The 18,874-nt window shown below is 37.1% G+C and overlaps 1 protein-coding gene across 1 annotated transcript in view; it reads right to left on the bottom strand.

Moving 5' to 3' along the window:
* Positions 1-328: 328 nt before the first annotated feature.
* The window catches only part of STAMBPL1 (STAM binding protein-like 1), a 44,050-nt gene continuing 25,504 nt past the window's right edge, over positions 329-18,874 (bottom strand). The window contains exons 3-11 of the mRNA XM_012659705.1: positions 16,692-16,909; positions 13,665-13,740; positions 12,701-12,796; positions 10,264-10,624; positions 9,043-9,167; positions 7,129-7,266; positions 2,372-2,484; positions 1,397-1,496; positions 329-657 (exon numbers count right to left, since the gene is read on the bottom strand). Of these exons, the coding sequence (XP_012515159.1) occupies positions 601-657; positions 1,397-1,496; positions 2,372-2,484; positions 7,129-7,266; positions 9,043-9,167; positions 10,264-10,624; positions 12,701-12,796; positions 13,665-13,740; positions 16,692-16,909 (1,284 nt within the window). The 3' untranslated portion in view covers positions 329-600. The remainder of the gene's footprint in view (positions 658-1,396; positions 1,497-2,371; positions 2,485-7,128; positions 7,267-9,042; positions 9,168-10,263; positions 10,625-12,700; positions 12,797-13,664; positions 13,741-16,691; positions 16,910-18,874) is intronic.

The raw sequence follows: 18,874 nt of genomic DNA, 5'->3' as shown, positions 1-18,874 counted from the left end.
CTCTGACACCTGATCCCTGAGTGGAAGCCTGTTGTTCTGGTATGCTACACTGTGATTCACTGCAGACATATCTCTCCGAGACTGGGATTCGATGACGCTGTACACAGAGAATGAGCTCTTCTAACTGCAGCCATGTTTCTTCTCACACATAGAAACCGCTCGCCATCTACCACAGGGCGAGGCACAGAAATAGATGGCCTGCCTTGGAGACTGCACATACTCAGTACTTCTTATTTAGAATTACATTTTATATAAATAAAAAAAATACAGCAAAACGTCTATGTCTCTAAAAATATATGCAGAGACCTCTATAAATACCATACACACTTTTGCAGCACAATTTATTATCTGGTCATAGTATCTGGATACATTAATAGGTATTGATTTAACACCATGTAATCTCTCTTGACACACAGCACACCCCCCTCCCCCTCCAAAAAAAAACTTCAAAATGTGCAACAGCAATAAATATCAAACTTTCTGATCTAAAATGTATAAATATAAAATATCAGTCATTTCTGGAAACATCTTAAGAAAATCCGGCAACCACATGTCCATGAGCAGGTGTCTGGTGTTGATGGTGCTTGTATTTGGAACATATCACCTCAGATCCAACACAATTATTTTTATGTCTTTTACCAACACATGTTTGCATATCTAGGAAAGAAAAAAATCGGATTTTACATCATAATGTTCAACATATGATTTTCTTTAGAGAGGGAGTATAGGTTTCCTAATTTAAAATTGTTTCTAATTTTTAAAATATTTCCAATTAGAACAAATGTAATCACATTCATTCATTTTCAATAATAAGAAACTATTTACACCAGCTGCCAAGTAATTTTCCTTTTAAAGAAATTCTAACTTCAAAGTAATGTTTCTCTGACGTTATAGCCACAGAACCTCCAAGCAAAATTGGAAAAAAAAAAAGATACAGTTAAATAACATTTCTTTTGAACTGTACAAAGCAGATCAAGAAGTATAATTATAACCTTCATTGAATTGTTCTGAAGAAACTAATTTGGCCATATCAACATTTAATATCATTTCACGCAACATTTAATATCGTTTTCTCTAATAATTGTTTGCTTATTTGGACTTCGAAGAAAACTTTTTTTAAGTATCATACAAATACATAAATGCAAAGGTAACTTTGTGCATCATCAACTCTGCTACAGAAATACTGAAATTTCCTTGTAAATAAAATAATATTGGTAAGAAGTCATAAATTTCTTAATTTCTTAAAACACAAAGATTGATTGATTTTTGAGATGAAACTCCAAACTAAGCAGTACAGTGTTTTATCCCACATTAGAGACTATTTCTCTCCTTAAAAACAGGGCAAGGGGCGGCAAAAAATAAATAGCTGCAAAAGTCACCAACAACACGTACTCACACTGAATGGCCTGGGCTCCTTGGTGTGTGGGTGAAAGCCCTTCTTTTTACACGCAGAAACTTCCAGCATGCCAGCATTGGTGAGCCGGAAGATGCCAGTGCTAAATGTTAGGGTGAAAAAAAGGTATAAAAAGTAAGAATCAGGTGGGCTTTCCAGATGCTTTATTTGAATGGAACAAGTGTACATATTCCTCAAATGGGATGCGGAAACCACAAAACTAGGAATTCCATGGGATTTTTTTTTTCACCAATCCTAAAATGACTGGCATAGAGGAGAGAAATCGTAAAAGGGACAAGGCAGGTGAGCTGTTGTGTGGGACCCCAGAGGAAAGGCCAGGGTCCCACAGGAGGAAATTGCAAGGGGAAGATATTTCTAACTCTTCTAATAATGTCAAAACTATTTATAGCAACAGCAAATATTTATTAAGCGCTTGCTGCGGCACCAGATACTATGCTAAGCACTTTACATTGCTACTATCTTATTTCATCTTTGTATCAGTCTACAACAGGCGAGTAGTAGGGATGAAGCAGCTGAGGCTGGCGGTGGTCAGGTATCCTGCCAGACATGCCACTTGAGGGTGGAGCCAGGATTCCTATGCTTGTAACTACTCTAATACAAGCATTCTCTCCCAAACTGGAAAGGTTTTATAGGTAATTAAGGCTGGGAAATTTCTTACAATAGTACATAATACAGTAGAACCAGGATCTCAAAAGGCAGACTAGGATAACATCCCTCTTAAATGTTATCCACTTCAAGGTCACGCTAACCGAAGAAAGAAAACCAGTAACTGTGCCATGGAAAGGACCTTAAAAAGCATAAGACTGCAGAGCTAGAGGCCTGTGGCAGCTGACGCCCCCCATGTCTTTTTCCCGAGGCCATCGTGTGTGCGCTTGCCTATCCACGAGCCACAGCCTGCTGTCGGGACACACAGGAACCCAGCAGCCCCAGACAAAGCTTTCCAAAAGTTACACTTACTCTTTATGCTTTGGAGAACAAACAATGGCAATGGCCTCTGGCAACATGAGCTGATAGGAGCAGTGAGTATGAAGATCAACGCTGGATAAGAATGCAGTTTGGGTGGGATGTGTCTGTAAAAAGAAAACAGGACAATCTTACTAGGGCCGCCTAGCCTTAGCCAAGGCCACAGTCCATTCTAAGAGGAAATTCTATTTATTCACTGTTTTCTTTTTTACCATTATTAACCAAACAAGGATTTTTAAAAACGTTTTGCTAGCATAGTCCTTCCCTTTATACATGCCTATTATTTACTTTTTTTTTTTTTTGGAATAACTGCAACTTTGAGATGAGGCTCCTAGGAGTGTTAGGGTACATTCTTCTTATTAGGGAAGAAAGAACTGGAAATTAATTTGCCAGAGGCTTTAGATAGATTCTTACATAATTATCACAACTCATCTATGAGACCCTTATTTTATTATTTCAATTTTATATACAAGGATCCCAAAACTAAGGGAGGTTAAGTAACCTGCCTGTGGTCACATAGCTGGTGGGGAGCAGAGCTGTGACTGGAAACCCTGGACCAGAGCTACTTATGTACAACATCATGAACATGAAAAGAAAGTTTTCACTGCATATACCACATGTTGCTGTGTATCCTTTTGTGGACTGCCATTTTCTATAAATGGGAGATCGGGAGTCTCCAAGTTGTTGAAGGTATTTGGGGTTCACCTTGCACAGCAACTAAATATTCACATGATAAGAAAGAAGGGGAGATTATAAATTAAAAGCAATCTTCCAAGTATCTGGTTACATAAAAACTCATGTCTATGCAAGGCAAATCAGAGGTTCATACGTGCATATGAAAAATACAAGCATATACAGTGATTTAAAAATTTATATTAAACCCTAATTACCCTTGAAAAAGGAATGTGACCATTTTAATCATGAAACAAAGGACCTTGGCACACACTCTCTGGGTCCTGGCTTCCTTACTCACTCACTAGCTATGTGGCACAGCGAAGATTACTCTTGTTTATTTCATCATGCATAAAATAGGGATAATAATAATTTTCTTCATGGGAGTGTTATGAAGATTAAATGTGACAGTCCATGTCAAATTCTTAGAACAGTGCTTAGGTCACAGAAAGGAATCAAAGTTGTTAACTGTTATTATTGCTGTTGTTATTTTAATGTTGTCATTATTAACTGAAGGGCATAGGCCCACAGTAGTAGCTAAATATCTTTATATAAAACTATGGGGTATTGAAGAAATGCAAAATTTTAAACTTTTCTCTACTTTATTTAATAGAATAAAGGTAAAATCAGATGATTATTTATAGAAAGATACATGTTCCGCAAGGAAAAAATAACTCTTGTTCTATAAAGACTTAGATCAACAGAGGAATGGAAATTATTCTTTTAAAATGCAAATCTTTAACTCAGGGTATGAGTGAGAGGATCTGACAGCCTGTTATCTGACAGGGAACACCTTCTCCTAGTAAAATAGAGCCTTCCATGTCGCGGTGAGAAAGTAAGAAATGTTCAAATGACTATAGTGCTGTGGAGACAGCAAGTAGGCTATCAAATAGACAAATCACTTTGCCCGTCAATTTATTTCCAGACTGAATGTGCACCAGATGACCTTCTGAGTCCTTCATTTCTGCCAAGAGGAATCACTTCGATTACAATGAAGACAGTTCTCCCATGGGAGAATAATGTTCACATTCCCTCACTCTATGGAAATGAAAATGATGATGATGATGATGATGATGACAATGACAGCAACAGTACCAGATGCCATTTATTGCAACTGAATACTGTGCCAGGCACTGAACTCATCGCTTTCCATGAATTATATCACTGAATCCTCACGACAACAAGATAAGTGCTATTATTATCCCTATTTTACAGATAAGGAAACTGAGGTAAGCAGGAGAGCAGGTGACTTGCTGAATCCCATACAGCTAGTCACGCCAAGAAGTCTAAATTCAAATCCAGGCATGTCTGATTCTGATTCAGACCTTTCCTATGACTAATTTATATCTGATAAAAAGTCAGCTCTGGAATTTGTTGCTATTATTATGCTCAATAAAAACCATCGCAAGAAGTCATTATAATAATTGAGGTTCAGAAATGTAACATTTTTGTATTCTCATCAAGCCACAACAATTTGATGTGGTGAAATAAGTTACACAAAAAGTAAAGTCCTAGAATTCTAGAAGTATGCCAAATTTATTCTTTAAACAACTTAACTTCATTTTTACAGACATTACATACACAGAAGGTCATAAGGGAGAACCTTTTGTTTCTAATTTGGGAAATGTTTGTAAGACAAGCTAACATTGACTTGTCACCATAAGTGTATAATTTAATGGACTGTCATTCTTAATGTTACAATTTCTTTGTGACAGTTTGTTTTGCTTTAAAATGCATTCTTATAACAGAAATCACGTTAAGTTAAATGATGTCTTAAAAATGTAGCAATTTCCAAGCAAACAGTAAGGCATATTACTTACTGTTAAGTAAAGAAAATAGACAAAGGGAAACTTTTGCTAACTTTTCATTATAAATCATTTCTTGCATTTGAAAGGCAGTTTATACTTTTCAAAGGGCTTTTATACCTAGTATCATGTCTACTGCTCACACAAATTCAGTGAGGAGAGAAAGCAATCATTAGCTAAGAAACCTTGAAACAAAGAGGCTAGGAGTCCTGATTAAGGGCACATAGTAATTTACTAGTACCTTACAGGTGGAGCTGGGACTAAAGTCTCCTCTACCCTCCTAAATTGCTTAACATGAAATGCTTGGCAACTGTGTGTGTATGTGTGTGTGTGTGCACTGCTCCCAGCTATCCCTTCTGTATAAAGCAAGTAAAACACAAAATGATCACTTATGATTCTTCAGGGGCATTCACAGGTCCCCAGAATGTGTTCTGGAAATTTTCTTGGCCAGCATTTCATATCAGTGGGATGACTTGTCCCTACTTGCTATTATTTCAATCATGGTGTCCCCACCAATATGCATGTTGAAACTTAATCCCTAATGTAAGAGTATTAAGAGGTGTGGCCTTGGAGGTGATTAAATCACGAGGGCTCCACCCTCATGAATGGTATTGGCAGCCTTGTGAAAGGGCTCAAGGTTGAAGGAGGTGCTCTCTCACCCTTCTGCCTTCCGGCATGTGAGGACAAAGCGACAAGGTGCCACCCTGGAAGCAGAGAGCTGCCCTTACTAGACATCAATGCCAGTGCCTTGATCTGGATTCTCAGCCTTCAGAACTGTAAGAAAGAAATTTCTATTCTGTATAAATTACCCAGTCTCAGGTATTTTTTTGTAGCAGCAAAAACAGACTAAGACATTACCCTAAGTCTAGCTGTGGGTGACTGAATGGAAAAAATGTCCCCCAGATGGATTGAACTATGGATAGAAAGAGTATCATCATCGATCTGTCAGCTAAAATAAAATTTTAAGGCTTACCCCCCACACCGGCTGACTAAATGGACTCCCTCATAGCCAAAGGAATATCCTAAAACTAAATTGCCTGCCAGGAGGAAGGAGGTCAGACATGCCTCATCATGTCCCGCTCTCTTCTTGGTGACATCCCTTGTAACCCATTAACAGGCCTAAGGGTATGCAAGGCAAACCTGCAGGTTCTCAATTTACACAACAAATCTATGTCCAGTGGCTTATCTCTGATAAACATCTCCTTATGTGGAAACATTCCAAGCCTTTAGACAAAGCTTCATGTCTTTAACCAATTACAGGCCAAAGAATCTTTTAACCCACCTATAACCTGTAAGTCCCCACTTCGAGATGGACCACCTTTTTGGGCCAAAACAATGTATGCCCCCCACGTATTGATTTATGACTTTACCTGTAACCCCTGCCTCCCTGAAATGTATAAAACCAAACTGTAATCCAACCTCTGCGAGTCCACTTGCTCAAGGCCTCTTGGGCGTGCTCCGGGTCATGGTCCTCAAATTTGGCTCAGAGTAAATCTCTTAAAATTACTTTACAGAGTCTGGTCTTTTTTTCCATTGACAGATCACAATAGCTACAATTTTCTGAGTTCTTGAAAAATGTGCTAAGAAATTCACTGACATTATCTCATTTAATACTCAACACCATATGAAGTCACTTATTGTAATCCCCATTTTATAGATGATAAAACTGATGCTCAGATGCTTAAATAACTTGGCAATGTTCCTACAGTGAATTCTTAGCAGAGCTGAGATTTAATCTCATGTCTATTTGACTTGTAAGCCCTTTCCTGCTCCTATGATGGTGTGGTAGATGTTAGAACCCAATGTTTTTGGCCCTATTCCCTTGTCCTGCTCTGTGGCTATTTACATAGTAATACATACATAACCCTATTTAAAATTTTTTTTCAGAAATTTTCTTAAAATAATCTAATTTAGCCACACAGCAAAAGGAAAGAGAACATTAATAATTGTCTAGTCAAATCAGTTCACAATGTGGCTAAGCCTGCACTAGAGTATGTAAAATCATCCAAAAAAGTTACCTAATCTCCAAATGTTACTCTTTTTCTCTCTTTCTCTTTCAACTTTAGATGGCACAAAAAAAGCATAAGATACCCCTCTTCAGATTCCACAGATTTAGACACAGTCTAACATTGGAGAAAATGCTTTAATATGATGACCTTTATTATACTTGAAAAAATAAAAATATAAGAAGCTATTTAAATTAAGCTAACTTTTTCAAGGAGGAAAATGGCGCACCATATACAAAGAAACTTAAACCCAAAAGGTCAAACATACATGGATCCATCCCAGAGTGAGGAGATCGTGTTGATCCTGAACACTGAATAATTCTTCTACATTCTCCATGTCACAATAGTCTGGTCCCGCAGACTGCTTTGGCACGATTACGTGGGTAATAGTAAATTCATTATGTGTCTAAAAAACAATTAACAAAAAGAATAACATGTACCAGACAGAAAGAAAGAAAAGAAACAAACCCTGAGCAGGAAGAGCAATGTTTTGCTCCAAGACTACAGAGTACCTCCACCACTTGCATGTATCGCTCCCAGCCTCAGACACACACCCCATCACACAAACAAAGTCCCAAAGGTAAAAATTGATCTTTGCCAAAAGTTTGAGAGTCAGTTGTTTGGGGCTTGAAGCCCATTTTCACAACAAGATATGTTGTCACAAGATATGATATGTCATAAATAGGAATTAGCATTCTAGGCTGGGCCATGGAAGTTTAGTTAATAAATAATGTCTCGATATATATCATCTACACAATGGAAAAGTCAAAAAGAAACAAGAGCAGGTTTATTTGGAGGGGGAGAAACTAGTTAATTTTGTGGTGTTACTGAAGGGCATTTCTTATGGTTGTAGAGGTTGATGGTTTTGTTTTTATTTTACTAGTTATATTTAATTTTACTTCAAGACAAGACCTTCCTCTAATATTGGGAGGACTCCCTAGAATCTTCCATAATTAAGATAATGTTTTGGATTTACAATTAGATAAGGAGAAAGGAAAAACAAATTATCCCCCTCAGGTAAAAGATAAGAGTTGAAAGGAAGAAGAGGGTTGTGAAGAGTGCTTGGATCCTCAGGTAAGAGATGTTTGTGCCCCAGAACACTGTCTTTACCCAGGCAGGCTGGCCTTCACAGCATCCTGTGAGCTTCACGTGGCAGGGACCGTGGCTGTTGTAGGGTACTGAATGCCAACACCTAGCACAGCACCTAGCCTGGCACATACAGGTATCAGTAAATGTTTGTCTGATGAAGGAGTGAATGGATAATGAATGAATCAATCGTGGAACTAAATACAGCATAGGAGGAGCAAGCAGCCATTGCACACTGACCCCTGAAGGGCCACAGAGGTGGCTGTGGATGGTCATTCTGCTTGTCACCGATGGCCTCCTTTCTCTTGGAGGAAAAGTGATGACAAAACACTGGAATACAGCAGGAGAATGTGTATTGACTAAAACATATTATTATTCAATTAAACCGCTGTTCCGAAGCTAACTGTTGAGAGCTTAAAATGTGCCTGGACTCAGAGATATAAACTGATACCCAAAACAGACTACACATGGACACTTCTAAAGAAACATTATTCATCTTTGTTGCAGGTAGGAAACTGAATGCATCTTCTCTCTTTCCTCTCCTTCTGTTTTGACATCATCTTTCACCACATACTTCTGATAGTATCTTCCACAATTAAATATGCCCTGTGCCTATAGAATTTAGTTTGTTTAAACTACTGCCTTAAACTAAAGAACACAACAAAATCCTACTTTTTGTTCCAAGTGTTTCTGAAAGGACAGCAAGATGATACCTGCCACCGGTAATAACAGGTAGAAAGTTAATTATATAAACGTATGTAAAACTAACAATTGCAATGGAAATTTGTTTTAGCAAACTAGATGGATTGGGAAATCTGAAGACTCATAGTCTATATCATTTTTCTAATTGAAGATTTAATTTTGGTTTGATTGATTCTTTAAGACAAGGTTTCATAATGTTCCTGAAATTTTACAATCCATTTTCTAGAAAAATAATTCCATTAATAATAACAGTAGTTTTATGAAATTAATCTATGTAAAGTTAATTTCACAATATTTACAACTCATAGCACGCTTTTATTCTGTTCTGCTTATCACAAGAAAGCTAGTACTATTAAAAGTATCCTATGCAGGGAGATATAAAACTAGACCATACCAGTTTTCCACAGAGGATTCCACAGGTTTCTATTCCTCTCACTGTATTAGAGTCTGCCAGCTGCAGAAATTTGTGGCAAAGATCTTTTGGTAAAACTACACATCGCAGTCCTTCAACCACTAAATCTAAGAAACAAAAAAAAAAAAGAGAGAAAAAAAGCTAAAAAATAAATCTTACGTCTCCATCCTTCAGAATTGTTTTTGGCATGCAATTGCAGTTAAATATAAATTTCAAAAATACAATTATCAGGTGATCCACTTTCTATATTTTATTTAAAAACTCTTAAAAGTAAACATTGACTAGAAGGAAAGTAAAATTACATTTTGTATATAAAGTACTTATAAAGAAAGTGGGAATGTGCAAGCACTTTTACATGTCTGTGCCTTGGATCAATTATTTACATGTATGTTTTCTTTTGGCATGAAGATAATATACTGTTAAATGCATACGCTATGGAGAATGCCTCTCATATCCTATAAGACATAGGATAAACATTCTTTATTGTGTTTAGCACATGTTACTTACATCTTTATGAAAGTTGGTGATCAGTAAGTAAAGCACAACGTTTTTGGAAATAATTAGCAGTAAACTAACTTATGAAATGGTTGCCTATCATAACTCATTTAAAATAAATGGGAACACAAAAATTCCACCTGACATGTCAGGAAGAATTCTGTTTGATTTTGGAAACGTGCCAGCACTGATCTAGCAATATTGAATAGGACTAATTTTTGTATAAACACATAATCTATCTGGAGGTTAACTCTCTGTGTGTATGAGAGTCTCTTGGTTCAGTCATAATGCTAAATATACTAGGTATAAACATTTTATTGCTGAGCAAAGGTCTAGACACACAATTTTCTCAACATCTTTCCTCTCTAGTATAAGTGTTTACCTTTAAGATTTATGTGTTTCTTAGTTAAAATATATGGAATAAAAAAATGATTGGAATTCTCATTTAAAATCTCTGTTCAATGACAAAATACAGTCCCATTTATTATAGAGTTTCTGATCTACAGGGAGCAAATCATGTTTCCTGAATTTTAAGGTTATATATAGTAAAAGCCAGAGAGTGTGGAAAGGTTAGTTCTATCGCTCACATCATATAATGTAGGGGTTCTACTACAATTAATAATGAAACAAGGAGAACTCAGATGTTGTGGAAATATGGTTCCATCAGAGGAGCCTCAATGTTTTGCACGGCTGACTTTCATCACTTACTCTGAACAGCACTTAGGGTCGCAGCTGGCGTTAAGGCCCTGTTCACAGGAGGAGAGTGGCTGGCGTAATTGGTGGCATCACTTTTATTAGGTTGATCTGCAAATACATTCAGCAAGGAATTGCTCTGGTGCGGGGAAAAGCAGGACAAAGCGTTGCCATCAATCTGCTCCGACAGCGCGGCTGTGGTCTCCTGGCTTCGCATCTGACTCCGGGCTAATTCTTGCTTCTTCAGTTGATCTTCGAAAAACAGAAACTGCTCCGATTCCAGCTGCTGTTGGCGCATCTGAGCAATCCGCTTCCTTTCTGCCTCTATCAATCTCTGATGTTCCAGTTTTTTGAGAATTTCAGCTTTATATTTGTTCTAATAAATGTGGTGGCCAGAAGAAAAGGTTAGTTTCCAAGGCAAAAATATTGAACTGGGATTAGACACTTTCAATCTTCTTGCAGGCAGAGAAAAAGCAAAGTACTGGACATACACAACACCACAGCAAAAGGCCCTTGATCTGAGTAAGACTGCAGTTCTCAGTTCACTCATATTTTACCAGAGACAGGGAATGACAGGCCATGGCAATCCTGCCATTCCTTTGCATGTCTAAATACTAGAAAGTCAAGGTCAGGGTTGTCTGCTTAGCCTGACCGACAGGCCATGTGGAGCAAAAAAACTCACCTCTAGACTGCATTTCCAATATAGTAGCACTTCCAGTATAGCCACTAGCCACATGTGGTTACTTAAACTCAAATTAATCAAAATTAAATGAAATTAGAAATTCAGTTCCTCAGTCTCACTAGTCACACTTAAGTACCCAATAGCCACATAGGGCTAGTGGCTGCCATATTGGAGAATGTCACACAGAACATTTCCACCATCACAGGAAGTTCTATCGGACACTGCTACCCTAGAACCTTCTACATTTGGCTCTCTAACTCATACTCTGCTGGAACTTTATGGAGAAGGGGGAATCACTAAAAAGTGGTTCTCAAAATGTATTCCAACCACCTCTACCAGAACTAACTTGGAGTTTTGTTAAAAATGAGTCATCCAAGCTCCCTAGTCTGAACAAAATATCCAGGCATTACTATGTCAGAGAATATGAAATTTTAATAAGGTTTCCAAATGACTTTGAAAGAAACTAGATTTTAAGAGCTCCTGTAAGGTGGGGGTAAGGGGAAGGACACAGCTTACAACAGCATTTCCACATACATGGGAATCGCCCTGGGTCTTGTTACAGTTGCAAATTCTGACTCAGCAGGTCTGGAATTGGGCCTGAGATTCTGCAAGTCTAACAAGCTTCCAGGTGATGTGGGTGCTGAGGTAGCGAGGGCTCACAGGCATCTCTGTTTATCTCTCCTAGGCACAGATGCTGCCACGCTACCCCGCAGAGACTCTATGTGGAACACTATTGTGGATGTGAGGTGATGGGCATCACCAAAGGCAGAACGTGGAACAGATGATGAGGTCCTGAAGGGGAAGACAGTACGCATTGCTGAGAGTGGAAGGGAGGCTTTTCCCTCCCTTGCTACTGCTTTGTCTTAACCTTCAAGATCATTTTTATCTTTTAAGTTTCGAATCAAATTATTAATATACACCCTTGAGGGAAACTTCCAATTTCAATATTCCCTTTACCACTTAGTGCAAACACCTCAGTCAAACCAGCCTTCCAGTTATGCCCACAGAAAGTCAAGACGCTCTGACCATTTTCAGAGCTGATAAAATTGAACTGACGTGAGTCAGTGAAGGTGGCAACCTCTGAAGCAAATAAAACACAAATAAATGAAAAAAGCAAAGCAACACTTATAATAATGCTGTAAAAATTAAGAATTCACAAGTTGAACTTGGGTATCCCATAGTCTAACTAGTCATTCTCCTTTCAATGCCTTTCTGTCCCTTAAACATCATTGTCACGTTCACTCTTTATTTAATAACAATCTAGAAGCCACCACCTTTTGGTGATAAGATTACATTTCATCCATATGGTTAGATGTTATTCCATCTCAATCTAATATTGACTGTAATATTTAAGAATCAAATTCACATTTCCAAGGCTTACGTAATTAGACACATCAGAAACCATACACTGCTCTCCCTATCTCCTACTGCTTCTGTTCGTCTGGCAAAGAACAGCCATCTGGCTCAAGGTCACATGCGCAAGAATTGGTCAAAAAGCTCTATTTAAATCACTGTAAGAAACTTATTTTCTAATGCATTGCTTTAGATGCATTGCAACTAGATGTTGTAGGGATAGAGAAATATCACATCTTTGGTCCAAGTGCTTAAACTGGATGTCAACATAAATCTTTTTATTGGTTTGACATCATTGCATCTTTCCTTTTTAATTTAAATGCATGTGACATTTCAGAAACTCATCACATAAAAATGATATTCAGAAAATATTTGCACAGAAAACAGTCATGAAATAAATGTACCAATTGAACTTACTTTGCTTTGCAAATATTCTTGATATTCTACGTTATATTTCTTTAAAAGGTCCTTTTTCAATTCATCTGTCCTTGGGAATGCAATCTCCTTCAGTTTCTTTTAAAAATATAAACACATATTGATTAGTGGGATTTTCAATATACTCTTTCAGATCATCAGCTGAGAAAGAAAAACAGCTGGTATGTGTATTAGATATCAAGTTAAGTCAAGTAACCAAAGATGATGGCAGAAAAATAAATCTCTCTTTTCTAGGAGTCTAAAATACAACTTTTCTGTAGGGAAGAAAAAATACTATGGCTTTTGGAAGACCTTTATTGACTCTACTGTTCAGATAAGCATTTCATTTAGGCAGGTACTCATTTTTAGGTACTGGGTTGGTAATCAATCGCACATTGTATGTATTTTCAGCTAAAGATAGTTGGAACTATAGATGTAGCAAATATTGATGATAAATAAATGCATTGCAACAATCTTTCTTTTCTTTGAGAATATTTTAGGCCACCCCCGCCCTACCAACAACACTTTATTATCCATAAGCCCTACAGTACCATAAGAGGTAAATAGCTAGAACTCTGTGGCTGCCTTAATAATCAATACTGATTTTGAAATAGTTATTGGGATCGGGGCTGTACAGAATAATCAACACCAGCCAAAATCATTGTCTCAAACAAGTTCATTATCTCAATCTCTCCGAGGAATTGTAAAATAATTCCTTTTTCACACCATAAGGTGACATTTTCTTTCTTTCTTTTTTCCCAGCATCAATTAGACACTCATGCTTGCTGGGTAATGATCATTAAATGTCTAAGAAGAAATCGAAACATCATAGCTAATGGAATGAATTTCTTGTGCTCAAACTCTCAAGAGGAAGAGAAAGAGGAGGAAAGGAGGGGAGGGGGGAATCAATAATGGACACTTATGGAGCATTTGATCCCACAGTGGAAAGAAATCAACCCCACAATACCTTCATAATATCCTGCTTTTCGGGTACTGCACATTGCTGGTAATCTCGATGGCTAGGAAGCTTTTCTACAAACAAGCTGGAGAAATAGAAAGCACGTCCTTAGCATTAAATGACAGCAAAAGCTAAATAATGGTTTCTATTAATAATATGAGGATAAGCATCCTTTTAAAAACTGACATGTTTAATAACATATTTAACCTATAGTCTTTCCATCTGCCTTTTCAGTAAAGGTTGGCATGAGTATTATTTTAGTATCACAGTGTAGTTAAGCTCAACAAACTAGGCATTGATGCTAACGGGGTTAAGGCCAGGGTACTCCCTTAAATGGATCAAATCACTTTGGCCTTTCTCAGGTCCTGGATGCTTAACCCCACGAGAGCATCATCTTACTTATGTGCACTGCTGGCAACAGAGAGGATCATGTAAAAATGTAAGAGTTTGGAAAGACTGATATAAATTCCCTTCTCACCCTTAAAAAATACTCAAACAACCACTGATGAATCAGTTAGTGCCGTTGTGTATGTATCAAAAACTCTTAACTGAAAATTCATAATGAAGGAAAATGACAACCAAACTTCCTAGTAGAGTAGGAGGTGCTAATTAGGAGTTCATTATTTCTCATCACCTTTTTGAGGAACAACAGACAGCAGACTTGAAGGAAAATCCCTACAGCAAACCAGGTGCATCACTTGCAGGTAAAGTGAATATACCGCTCCACAAGGGCAGGGATTCTCTCTTTTATTCACTGATGTATCCCTAGTCTGAAGAATAGCATCCAGCTCATAATCAGTGCTCACTAAATATTTGTAAAATGAATGAATAACCCTTCCTTGATAGATCATAATGGGCTATATATACTATTTCTGATCAACTACTATGTTACACCTTATACTTAATGATTCTATTGTTTACAAATCTGTCTCTCACACACACAAATATATTCATATAAATGTTTTTATCACTTCATTTCACCTAATGATAAGGCTATAGAGTAGACAGAACCGGTAGCATAATTCCTACTTCTCAAATGAGAAAATCAAGACTTAAAAAGTCTACATAAAAGTTGATAGCTGCCTAAAGCTTTATACATAAATAAAATTTATATATAAATAAAACCACAGATATGTAGTCTTTAATTTGTAGATGAGGAATGGAAGCCCAGGGAGAATAAATGAATTATAAATTATCCACCACTAATGCCATAAGAGAATTCAAATATTCTGATTATTCAGTAATTCAGAAGGTACAGTGAATCTTCCCCTTCACCACACTCACAATTCCATAGGAGCAGATGCAAAACCAAAGTAGAAGGTGACAAGGAAATATTATCAATTGGTGACTTATAGTTCAGAAATAAAAAGTTTTGGAAGATTTTATCTATCAATAGTGGAGGATAACCTCCAATTTCATATTTAATGCTTAACTTTCTAAACACAAGTGATTTCCCCAAATAGGGTAAAAGTTGCCAACCATTCTCTCAATTTTCAAGTTAAGTGACTTGAATAAAATGCCAATCTGGTAGCTCACCCCATAATCCCAGCACTTTGGAAGGCTAAGGCAGCAGGATCACCTGAGGGCCAAGAGTTCCAGACCAGCCTGGTCAATAGTAGGACCCCATCTGTACAAAAAGTAAGTTGGGCATGGTGGTGCATGGCTATAGTCCCAGCTACTCAGGAGGCAGAGGAGGATAACTTGAGCAGGAATTTGAGGCTGCAGTGAGCTAAAATGATGCCACTGCACTCTAGCCCAGTCAAAAGAGTGAGACCCTGTCTCAAAAAATAAAATGCAGAGCCCAATTTGTATGCCATGTAAATTGATTTTAACTTTGCCCTTGGTAGAATCATAAAATGCAGTTTTAAAAATATTTTATCTTTTCAACTTCCTAAATGTTGTCGGGGTAAGTCTCCAACTAAGCTAGTGAATTTATAAGTGAAATAAGCCAGGCAAAGAAAGACAAATAATGATTTCACTTATATGTGGAAGGAATCTTAAAAAGTCGAATTCATAGGAGCAGAGAATAAAATGATGGTTACTAAGGGCTGGGGGTGTGGGGCTGGGGGGTGGGGAGATGTTGGTCAAAGGATATAAAATTTCAGTTAGACAAGAGGAATAAGTTCAGGAGATGCAGTGTACAACACAGTGATTATAGTTAATAACAAAGTATCCTATACTTGAAAATTGTGAAGAGAACAGATTTTAAATGTTCTGACTACAAAAAAAAGGTACGTGAAGTAATGGGTATGTTAATTAGCTTGATTTAACATTTCACAATGTATGCAAACATATATCAAAACGTCATGTTGCACACTATATATATAATTTTTGTCAATTAAAAATAAAATCAAAAAATAAAAATTAATAAAGTTAATCAATGTGTCCTTCAATTAAAACAAAAAATATGTTCAGCATAGATTTTTCAGGGATGTTTTGATATAGCCATTTTCATTCAACATTTTGAAAGTTCTTTTGTACATGGTATTCTTACATAGCCAAATAAACTGTTTTAAAAAAACAACAACACTAAGTAATATATGAAACTGATTACTGTATCTTATCCCTGAACCTGAATCAGCTCTTTCCTTTGTTTCCCAACTTGTCAACCAGTCTGAAACCACCAAATCAAATTTTTAAAATATTGATGGCATGTTCTAGGTACTATCGATGGAGCTGCAATATAGCTCCTGCTTTCATACAGCTTATATTCCTGTGGGGGAGAAGCACATGAAATCAGAAATTGTATTTGTGAACGGTGAGACATGCAGGTTCCTGTGTTGACCTGTTGAGAGGGAATCTGGTATCCCTCAGCCTCATCCCCTGCTGGACCTTCTTCCTACCCCCAAGCCTCAGAGATGATCTGAGAACGCCTTTGAATACATTACTAGGTAATTTAAAAACTTAGACATTTAATGCTTTTGGAGATTGTAATATTGGCCTGAACATGAAAATATTCCCAGTATCAAAACTGCCCCATCAAAATATCATTTATTTTTCCAATTTTCTCATTTCAAAGGTCTCCAAAAGACTTACGTAATAAATTTATTATAAAGAACAAAGGCATTTTCCAAGTTTCCTTCTTCCAAATACACAGATGCCATCCTCTCCATTTCTACTCCAGATCTAAAGTAGCGTCGTGGAGTGATGTCTTCACTGATGGTGATATTACAACCAAGCTTGCTTAGAGCACGGACTCGCTCTTCTGGGCTCAGGGAAACATCCGTATGGTCAGGCATAGCAGCTAACTTTTTCTGCAAAGCAAAATTTAAATCTCTGATTATAATAAGAAAATATGACTGGTATTACGGATGTATTTTCTCTACTAAAAACCTGACACCAATACCTAAGAAAATTATGTGGAAGTTTCTGGGTATGCAAATGTTTTAGGTCATTTTAGGTAAAATATCTAAAATATTTCATATGAGGATGTTGGTCCTCAAATCCCTGTGAATGTCTCCATTCTGAGTCATGTGAAGCAGGCCACGAGATGGATTCCTGCCATGGTAGAGCTCATGGCATTCTACTCTGAAGGGTCTCCAGGAGATAGCTTGGATTAAAAGTTACTATTTATATAACAGTTCAATTCTATTCCAGAATATATCGAGTTTAATAAGTTTTCGGGGCTTCATTGCATCTTCATTGAGTGAAAAAAGAACATACCAATAAGTCTTAGAGAAGCCTTTTCAAGCATAAGAACACCATCCCCATTTTTTTAAAACATAAAAAAACTCCACACAACACTAATTATATTGTTAATTAGTTCTAGACTGAGAAAATAATAAGTTACTAAGAAAAGTGAGTGCTATTATTTAGGTTATTAGGTATGAAATGTCTGATTTCCTTAAGTACTAAGTTTGACAGTTGATATCTCTGATATTTCACTTTGACACTTCTTGTTATACTTTTATTGTGAAGGTACAGCCTCGTTCTTTCAAATGCATGGTTTAGCTTGTATTATCTTTCAAAATTTTTTTAGAGTAATTTTTGTGAAACCATGGATAAGTCAAAAATTCGTGTTATTTTCGAATATGAGTTCTCTTGTGAAACCAGGTGCAGTGCAGACAGCTCAAAATATCAACCACGTGTTTGGGAAGGATGTGGCTAATGAATGCACAGTACGTGGATGGTTTGAGAAGTTCCATTTTGGTGATTTTAATCTTGAAAATGAGCCACGTGGGCGGCCTGAGACCAAGGTAGATAATGATGAGCTGAAAGCTGTAGTGGAAACGAATCCACTTTTCAACCTACGTGTGAATTAGCAGCACGGTTTGATATTACTATTCCAACAATACTGGGCCATTTGAAACAAATAAGCAAGGTAAAGCAGCTGGATAGATGGGTTCCGCGTTAATTAAACGAGTGTCAGAAAAGAATTAAAGAAGCATCAGAAAAGAAATCATCTCAAAGCTTGCTTTTCTTTGCTGTCACAACATAAAGGCGAACCATTTCCACACTGTATGGTTACATTTGATGAAAAATGGATTCTTTTTGACAATTGCAAGCGTTTTGCACAATGGTTGGATAAAAATGAAGTGCCGAAATACAGTACAAAACCAAATAGTCATCAAAAAAAGCTAATGGTGTCTGTCTGAGTGTACAGCACTGCTATTATCCACTATAGTTTCATGAAACCTGGTTAATGGATTATAGCAGATGTCTCTTGCAACCAATTGGACTAAATGATGAGGATGCTTGTGATTATGCAGCTGAGATTGGTCAATAGAGACAGGCAATCCTCTTGCAAGACAACGCTCGACCACATGTCGCACAAACAACACTACTCAAACTACAGAGATGGGACTTGAAACCCTCTGTCACCAACCGTATTCACCAGACCATGTACCAACTGACTACCACTTCTTCCCAGCTTTGGAGCACTTCTTGCAAGGAAAAATATTCAATTCTCAACACGCTGTGAAAAATGCCTTTCGCAATTTCATTGCCACTAGCTCTCAAGGCTTCTTCGCTGCTGGCATAAGCAAGCTGCCGTTAAGATGGCAAAACTGTGTTGATAGTTTAGGTGCTTACTTTGATTAATTGTATTGCTTCTTGTTTGAGATATAATAAACTAAACTTTTGATTCGAAATAGTACATTTCATATTTAATGACCTAATAATTAATACATTTGAGTTTTATTAATAAAAACCATAGCTATACATTTGGTAAAGCATAGAACACCCACAATCGGAATAATTATTCAATAAAAAGTCAGTGC

The sequence above is a fragment of the Propithecus coquereli genome, unplaced genomic scaffold, assembly GCF_000956105.1.
Source record: "Propithecus coquereli isolate 6110/MARCELLA unplaced genomic scaffold, Pcoq_1.0 Scaffold63, whole genome shotgun sequence".
Taxonomy (NCBI): domain Eukaryota; kingdom Metazoa; phylum Chordata; class Mammalia; order Primates; family Indriidae; genus Propithecus; species Propithecus coquereli.
The sequence above is the reverse complement of the archived record's forward strand: the minus strand, read 5'-3'. Positions and strand labels throughout refer to the sequence as shown.